Below are 9,639 nucleotides of genomic sequence, written 5' to 3'. Positions count from 1 at the left end.
GCCCAGGCCCAGAGTTCAGGCCCCACAACCGGACCAAAAAAAAAAAAAGAATCTCACAGTCTTTCCTACCCTAACTGGCTTCAAACCATGATCCTCAGATGTCAACCACCTAGGCAGCTAAGATGACAAGCATGAGCTGCTGGCACCTGGCTCAAGTTGTGATGATTTTAAGATTAAATTTGAAGTAATACAGTCTTTAGTGCTGCTGTTTTGATGACTGTAGAGTGAGCAGCTATGCATCACATGCCACATAGGCTCTGTCTCATTAAGCACACAGTCTGTGCAAGAGGCGACTGTACTCTGCCCAACTTGTTCACATATGTGTCTCCAACAAGAAGTGTGCATATTAGCTAGAGCAACCAACAGATTAGCTGAAAACTACTTAGAGAAACCACATCAAATAATGATGACTTTGTACAGGTCACAATCCAATTGACTACAAGGAACATCCTACATAGCTTTATTTTAAAACCTTCCAAAGTAGGATGTTCAAAAAAACACTTAGCTGAGAGGGATGACTTGTCTCCGTGTCTTTTTTGTGACTGTCGTGATTGAGCTGATCTTTCCTGCATCACACGTGATTCTTACTCGACGCCTCTGTTTCTTATTGCTCACATCCTGGCAGGCACCAAGGCTAGTATTACTAACTAGACGGAATTCAGTTCCCTTGTCTAAAACTACTCCTCGTCCAGGTGATTAGTGGACATCTAAGAACTCTTCTTTTAAAAACCCTCTCAGCTGACTGCCTGCCTGCAGTTAGTCTTGCCCTCAGAGATGCTCCTCTGCTGAGTGTCTCTTCTACTCCTGCAGCCGTTTCATTCTGTTTCATTGTAGGGTTGCAAGGAGTGAAGAAGGGACTAGGAGTGGCCGGTGGAAAGAAAGGGTGATACTTGCTTTGTGTAGATAAATGTGTTAACATTTATCCCTTTGCTAGAAAATTAAGAAGCCTTTGCTAGCTGCAGGACGCCCCTTGGACGTTTCAGCGTATAACTTGGTCGTGGTTTTGAACTTTCCAGTTTTGCTTGCTATCTTAGAACATTCTTAACACCTAAACATTAAGATAATCATTATAACATTTAAAAAGCTCCCTTAATGGCCCAGGGAAATGAGATGGTGGTACTCTGGCAATAGCTAGTTCCTAAAAGTATTATGGAGCAAGAGTTCTGAGAGGGTTTGTGAATTTGCTACCAGAAGTCTATGAATATAAAATTTTGTATAAAGAGTAATAATTTTCATTATTCCAGAGATGGAGGTCAGTGAACTAAAAAACTGAGAATCGTATCCATCTAGCAAGCACACGGCCCTGAGTTCAAAGAAATACCATCTTACAGTGCAGTAAACGGTACCTAGTTCAAGACTTTGAAGGATTAAAATGTAAAGGGTTTGAACTAAAGGTGCAGCTCAGTGGCCTTGCTTGGCATGCTTGTACATAGTGCTGGATATGATTCCCAGATAGCCCTTCTACTCCAAAAAGACTAAAGGATTCATTTGCAATGCACTTTAACATACTTATTTCCTTTCAGAAAGCAATAAGCATTTCAACAAAACTATTAGGCTTTCAACACTGGCCACCTCAGAAAGAGAAGATCATACAGTTTTATTTTCAACTACAGGTATGGATAGACTTACATGTTGGCAGTTCTTTGCCTGTGTGTAAGGTGTTGGAGCAGAGAAAAGGTGGAGGGAGTAAAGTCTGGAATGTCTACCCTAGAGCTCTGCACTGTCAAGCACCTCTGGGCTGCAGGAACTGTACATGCACAAATTAGTCTCGAGAGCCAAGGATGCGGCCAGTGTCCCCTGACTAGCCTGGAGCAGGGACTCATCTGAAATCACCTTAGCTCAGCATGGCACCACTGCTCACCCCTGAGGGGTCAGAGACGTGCGGTGCTGAGTATGCGAGAGAGCCTGTGGGCTGGAGTCCAGTCTAGTCAAAAGCTTATGGCGCAATCAAGTCTGACACAAAGCTGTCGCTATGCAGCACACATAGGAGTCCTTTACTGTACCTGAGACCCCAGACTCGATGCTGAGAAAAGTTTTGTGTGCACAGGGCCACAGGGCAGGATGGGCAGGGGAGGCTTAGTCAGACAGAGGATTCTGAGTGATCTCACCACAGACCCAGGGGTCAGCCAGACAGAGGATTCTGAGTCATCTCACCACAGACCCAGGGGTCAGCCAGACAGAGGATTCTGAGTCATCTCACCATGGGCCGAGGAGTCTGGCCATTTGCTTGGTTGATAGTTTTATTTATTTATTTTCACACTTTTTAACCTCCCAGAGAGGTGGCATATTCAGCCCTAAGTTTTCCTAGAGCCAGAGCATATAGCTAGACTATTGGCAAAGCCCAAGAGAAATGTCTGCGCACTGATCAGAGGGAATGTGTGTGCTGGCCCGAGCTACACAGTGAGATCAATCCGGGTTTAGTTTGCTGAGCCCTTGATAAGCCAGACTGACACAGATGAGGAATATCTGTGAATCAAAAGTCCCAAGAAAGCTGAACACAGGGCCTGTACCTGTTATTGCAACTACCTGGTAGTGATTGGGAGGGTGGTGGTTCAGCATCAACCCAGACATAAGAGTTCAAAATCCTATCTAAAAATTAACTGAGGCAAAACAAAACACAGCAAAACTGAGGGTGTAGCTAGGTGGTAAACCTGGAAAGTAGAAGTTTGGTTGAACCAACAGCTTTCTTTTAGGTGACATTCACTGCAAGGTTGTTTTTTGTTGTTTGTTTTTGGGGTCTTTTTTTGCCATTCCTTGATGACCCACCGTGGTTTGTCCTGGGGTGTCCTGCTTATCTTCAATTTGAGATCTTGACGCTGAGTGCTGGGATTATAAGTGTATCCAGCTTACATGTTTGATTCTTAACATTGTAGGGCCTGGAACAATCCAAGATGAAGGTACTGGCAGATTCAGTGTCTGCTAAACCCGCTTGTAGGATTATGAGTGGTCACCTTATTGCTCACCCTCATATAGGAGGGCAGGGGTGGTTAGAGCTGACGGGCCGGGACCTGGTAAGCACACATGAGCACGCCGGGTGCCACCACATGGGGCAGACCCTCAGCATGCAGGTGTGAGGAGGGCCCAGGCCCTCACTACAATGCAACACAAGGTAATTGGAGTTGGAATGGACAGGAGACAGGACCAGGAAAAAGCTTTGTAAGAGACAAGGGGATACAAAAGATTAATATCTTACTCTGGAGAATTGGTACACAGGGATTTGACCACTAGATTAGGGAAATAATAGTAGTGATGGTGTGAAAAGATGTAGGTTGGATTATGTTACAGTTTAAGAATTCTATGAGACATCCAGATGGAACTATTAAGTCTTGAAAATCTGGTATATCCTTTGGAACTGAAGCCTGGGATAGGTGCGTACCCTGGGGAACTCTTAGGGTCTGCTGGAGTTCAAGGCCCTGTGGATATGACCAAAAGGCACAGTGCTGCAGGAGCACCTCAGGCAGAGGAGAATCGGAGCCCAGGGAGAGGAGACTGCAGAGTCCTGACAAACAATGTTACACAGCTGCAGCTAGAAAGAAACGGAAAGTAGGATAGAAACAGCTCAAGACTGTAAGTCAGCCTTGAATCTCGAAATTAGGAGTCTTTATATGATTTAAACGTTAGCCTATTCAGTAACAGCAGAAGCCAGAGTACAGTAATGGAACAATGATTGGAAGGAAGATCAAGGATATAAAAAGAGGTATATTTGTACATAAATTGTTAAGATGATTTATGAATGAATAAATGTACACATTTCTTTTAGGCTTGCGTGGGTGTGATGTTAGTGGGTCCAACAGGTGGAGGAAAGACAGCAGCCAGAAAAATTTTAGAAAAAGTATTAATATTGTTACCAATTATAGACACCTTATCAATCACAGAGAGGCGATCTACTTCAAAGGTAAGTATTCTATTAAAATATTTCTCGATTTGTTTGTATTGTATTTTATACTTCAGTTAACATTTTCTTTTTCACTGTGTTTTCATTGACTATTATTTCTCATTTTTAGTTTTATGTGTGTGTGCATGTGTATATACACATGTGTACATGTGTGTGTATACACCTGGATATGTGTGTATTTCATAAGGAGCATATTTAGGATGCAGGCAGAATCTCAGGGATTATTGTTGTTTGGTTCATCCTCTTTAGTTCACAACTTCTCATTAGTCTGGTCAAGATATTTGTATTTTAGTTTAATCTGTCTTTTTGTTTTTATTATCTGGTCTCATTTCTCTTTATCATTGAAATGCTCTTTAGTGCTTTTATTGTGTGTTCTTAGGTATGTATGTGTGCTTCTGGATCACAGTGTAACTCTGCCAGATCAAATTCACACACACTCAACTCTCACACACACACTCACACACATGCTCACACCTGTACACATGCTCACAGCCACATGTACACACACACACACACACACGCTGGTCCCTAATGACTTAAACCTAGAATCTTAATTACTCTGAAGATGGAGATCTGAGGATCTAATTCCAAGCCAGTCTGAACAGCCAAATCCAAGAGATTCTTATTTCCAGTTAACCAGGAGAAAACCAGAAGTGGTGGCGTGGCTCAAGTGATAGAGCACCAGCCTTGAGGAAGAAGGCTAAGAGTGTGAAGCCCTAAATGCAACCCCAGTACCAGCATGCACAAAAAAGAGAAATTCATACAACATTGCTGTTATAAACATTTGTGCATGAATTGTTAAGTGTCTTGGGATTGAACTCAGGGCCTCGCTACCTGAGCCACGCCCTTATCCCTTTTGTTTTTTACTTTTGGAATAGGCTCTCGGTACTTTTGCCTGAGCTGGCCTCGAACTCATAGACTTCTTACCTCTACCTCCTGAGTGGTCGGGATTATACATAAGCACCACTCCTGGCTCACAAGCAACTGCTTCGAAGAGCATAGAGTACATGGCGTTTCCTGAGGCCCAGTGCTGTACAGTCTTCACCCCTCTGCCATTTCAAAGCCTTCTTACCACCTCATGGTGACAACCAGCTCCTCTTCCAATAAGGAATCGCTTTCTGTACCCTCCCTGCTCTCTGACAACTACCAATTGCCTTTCTGTTTCTATGGATTTCCTACTCTGGATATTTTACTTAGAAGGCCCTTTTGTCTGGCATGTGTTGTTGGAGTTTATCCAAGGTGCAGCATGTATCATGTATCAGTATTTCATCTCATTATAGGCCTGAACAATTATAGTAATTGTGTATCCATTCATCACTATTTGTTACGCAGTAGATAGATACTTAGGTTGTTTCTACCTCTTAGATACACCAAATATTACTATGACAAACATTCGTATATGAACTTGGCAGGGGCGGGGAGGGGGATACATGTTTTCATTGCTCTTGGGTATGTACTGGGTCATATGGTAAATCTATAGTTCATGGTTGAGGAGCCATAGTAAACGTTCTCCACGGTACTTACACTGTTTCAACTTGTCATTAACAATAGAGGAGACTTTCTCTTTCTCCACATCTTTCTTAACATTTTTTCTTTCCCCGTTCAAGCAGATATGAGTATCTCATGATGAAGTTGATTTACGTTTTCTTAATGAAGGATGGACATCCACCCCCCTCCCATGTATGCATTGGCCATTTGTTTATCTTCTTTGGAAATGTCCAATTTTATCCTGTTTTTAAAGATTATCTTTTTGCTTGTAGAATTCACAAACTTTATAGACCAACACAATGACCATTTGCCTTGTGAAGGTTAAAATGTGTTTATAACTTTAACTAAGTATCATTATCCTGAAATGCTGTGAAATTTATGTAATCTTTTAATCCCAAAATTATTGTCAAAAAGATTGTCTTTTTGTTTCACAGTTGAATTCTTTGTATAATCTGGACATGAAACATGATTCAATGTAAGATTTGCCTATTTTTGTGTTCTGTGAGTTATCTTTCCCCATTCTGGATGATGATGTACAGAAGCCATCGATTTTTATTAAATCCAATTTATTTATTTTTTCCTTTATTGTTTATGCTTTTGGTGTCAGATCTAAGAATGTATAGTTAAATCCAAAGTCATAAATACTTCTTGTGTGTAATGGCTTACAATTTTAGTTCTCACATTTTTAGTTCATTTTTGTACATGCAGTGAAGCAGGGACCCACCTTCTTTCTTCTGCACGGGCTGTGTGCTGTCCTGTTCCATTTGCTATAGTCTGTTCTCCCCCTCTTGCAAGGGGTTGCTGCCCGTGTCAAGACCACATTGCTTGGGTTTATTTCTGGACTCTGGCTTTTAGGCCATGGCTATATCTCTATCCTGATGCCATAATGTCTGGGGTTTGAGTGTCATGTGATTTTATAGTGATATTGAAAGTGGGAAATGTGAATTCTCCACCACACTGCCCTTTTGAATGTTGTTATGACTATTGAAGGCCCCTTTGAATCCTTCTCATTTCTGTACAAAGGCCATTGGAACTTGGATAGGGATTGAATTTGTCCTAGTCTGTTTTCTGTTGACATAGCCATATACCCAAGCCTAAGTACTTTATAAAGAGACCCACTCAGCTTACAGTTTAGCAGGGTTAGAGCCTTCCTGAAAAACCACGACGTAGCCGATGGTGTCTTGACCTCTTGGCAGCAGCTTGTGTGAGGAAATAGAGATGTAGTGAGATGGTGTGTGAGTCTGTAGTTCATTACTAGGACAAAATACCTGTGGAGGCACAGTGCCTCGTAACAGGAGCATGTGGTGGTCAGGTCCTGCTTGCTTCATTGTAGCCAAGAAACAAAAGGAGACCAGAATCTCAGTGACCCAGTGTTCTTCCCTAGACCCCTCTCCCAAGACTCCACTGCATCCCAGTGGAGTCACAGACTGAGATTCGATGTGAGAGACGGGAAGAAATGGGTGCAGGGGCTGGGCTTTCCTGCTTGTAACACCCTCTGACAAGAACCAAGTCATAGGCTGGAGGCATGCCAGCAGGCGGAAGGCCCAGAGGTCAAACACCAGTATCAACCAGAAAAAAAGGAGTGGAGTCACTCTATGAGACTGAAAGTAATCCCTTCTGAGGGTGATAACCATGCCTTCGACCCCACACCTTCCGGGCTCCTCACTCAACACTGCGCACAGGGGGCCAGGCTTCCAGCTCAGCAGTGCTTGAGGGACGCACCCCAACCCGTATCCAAACCACAGCAGCCTTGAATCTGTACATCACTCTAGGACACATCACCATCTTAACAGTAGTGTCTCAATCAATGAATAAAGGATGTATTCCTATTCTTAGGTCTTTCTTTTAGCAATATTTTTGAAGTTCTCCTATTAGTAAATTTATTTTTCAGCATTTTATTCTTTGGATATTGTAGTAAAAGAAGTTGTTCTTAAAATTTCCTTTTTTGATTGCTTTCTGTTGCTGTTCAGAAACACAACTGACTCTTGGGGTTCATTTTACACCTTAAAATTTTGTTGATTAGCACTGATAGTTGCTTTATGAATTCTTGTGGATGTTCAAAATATATAGCATCACATTATATGCAAATAGAGATGGTTTTGTTTCTTCCTGTCCACTGTGTTTGCCTTTTATTTCTTTTCTTGCCCAATTACTTGGGTAGGACTTTGAGTTGACTTGACATTTTTCTCTTTTAATGTGTTTAATAAGTGTTATTTTGGTTCTTAGTACTTTCATTGCATCTCAAAAATGTTGGCATTTTGGGTTTTCATTTTCACTCATCTCAAAGTATTTTTTAAATATCCTGGCTATCTATTCAGTGACCCATTGGCTGTTTAAATATTTGGCATTTTCTGTTAGTCTTGCTTCTGTTTCTAGTTTCATACCTTTGTGGTTGGTTAAGATAACGTGGCCTAACAGGTGATCTGTCCAGCAGTATGCTCCATGTGTACTTCAAAAGGAAGCATGTGCTGCTCGAGTGGAGTGCTGTGTACAGTGTTAACTCTGAGTCACAGTTTTGTTATGGATCTTCTTCTATGTGTTCTGTCTACTACTGAAGATGGGTACTGATGACTCCAAGTGCTAATGCACAACCACACATTTTCTCCAGTTCTGTCATACCATCTGTGTCTTTGTTATTGGATGTGCATGTGTACAATAATTGTTTTATTTGCTTGACAAATATACTTTTTCATCAATATATAACATCTTTGACCTAAAATCCATTTTCCTGATATAAAATCAGTCCCATACCAGAGCCCTAAACTCTAGGGGTTCCAAAATTAGTATAGCTACTAGCCCCTCTCCCAGTTACTGTATATGGAATAATTTCATCATGTTTTCACTTTTAAACTTTTTAAATGATTTATATAGTTCCACTTTCAAACTACTTAAATTCTTGTTTGGGAGTCTGGAATAAGTATCCTTATATGCAGCAAATATTATTTTTGGTTTTGGATTTTTTTAGTCCTCTGTGTTATTCTCTTTTAAGTAGTAATCTATATTTAAAATAATACTGATAATGAAAGACTTCTGTATTTTGCTGCTGTTTTCCTGTCTTTTTTATTTTCCAATTGTTCCAGTGCTGCTGTCATTAAATATTTAATTGTAAAAATTTTAATGGAATAACATAGCAATTTGATAGCCATTATCACCTATTTAAGAATAATTAGTAGTTCAAAAAAGACTATATATTATGGATAATTTTACAATGTCAGTTTTCACTGTTCCTTTTAAATTGCTACCTTTTCAGAAGATTTTTCTTTAATGAGAGGCTCTTAAAAACCTTCATAATAACAGTGCAAAAATTAAATAATTCTGTCATAGTTACTGTCTTATAAGTAACACCCAATTTTTCTCAGATTCCAGGAAGAAAAGGAAAAGTAGATATTTGTGTTTTAAATCCAAAGTGCATTACTCTTGGTGAGCTATTTGGACAACTAGATCCTAACACTATGGAATGGACTGACGGGTTATTAACAGCAGCAATTCGAAGTTATGTGTGTTTGAATAGTGAAAGCTACTCAAAAAATGATGGTGGTCCTGAACTAAAGTCAGAAACTTTATCAGTAAGTTTAATATGGAATAAGTATTTTCATTTGACTAACATACAATTACATATTCAAAGACCAGGACTAAAGTATCTTTGGATACCTGTTAGTATATGAGTAAATTTAAAAGTATTATGAGCAGTTTTTAAAAGAAAAAAGTGTTATTAAAAACAGAGCATGCTGTTGTGTTTTTCAATGGCCAGTAACATGAGATGAAGACATTTGCTTCCAAAGGAGCACAAAGTGAATTAAGTGTGCCTGAGGTATCCTGGTTACCCTGCACAGCAATGCATCCTGAGCCAGTAAGATAAAATCGCTTTAGTAAATAAAACAATGGAAGGTTCTTCAAAGAGTCATACAAATGGCAAACCATTTTAAAAGTCTTATTCTTGTTAGTAATTACATTACTGGCAAATTTTATCAGCTATATCATTGTAATTGAAAAGTATCACAAAGTAAAAATTTACTTATTTACATATGTAAATTTACAAATTTTAGGTTTTCCAACTTGATTCCTCTGATACAACAGATACTGATAAGTTTGTGAATAATACAGAGAAAAATGTTAAAATTAGAGAAGATCACAGTGAGTATTATTAGTAAAGATGATTCATTAATATAGAAAACAAACGTTGAGCCAATAGGAGCCATCTTTATGTCTTTAAGTGCATTTTTTTTTGGTCCGGTCGTGGGGCCTGAACTCTGGGC

General features: G+C 40.0%; 1 protein-coding gene across 1 annotated transcript in view; it reads left to right on the top strand.

Moving 5' to 3' along the window:
- Dnah14 (dynein, axonemal, heavy chain 14) overlaps positions 1 to 9,639 on the top strand; it is a gene marked incomplete at its 3' end in the record, with an annotated part of 224,776 nt that overhangs the window by 99,652 nt on the left and 115,485 nt on the right. The window contains 4 exon segments of the mRNA XM_013036175.1: positions 1,524 to 1,613; positions 3,761 to 3,895; positions 8,743 to 8,949; positions 9,430 to 9,517. Of these exon segments, the coding sequence (XP_012891629.1) occupies positions 1,524 to 1,613; positions 3,761 to 3,895; positions 8,743 to 8,949; positions 9,430 to 9,517 (520 nt within the window).

Source organism: Dipodomys ordii, unplaced genomic scaffold (assembly GCF_000151885.1).
Source record: "Dipodomys ordii isolate 6190 unplaced genomic scaffold, Dord_2.0 Scaffold251, whole genome shotgun sequence".
NCBI classification, from domain to species: domain Eukaryota; kingdom Metazoa; phylum Chordata; class Mammalia; order Rodentia; family Heteromyidae; genus Dipodomys; species Dipodomys ordii.
This window is presented reverse-complemented; position numbering and strand designations above follow the sequence as displayed.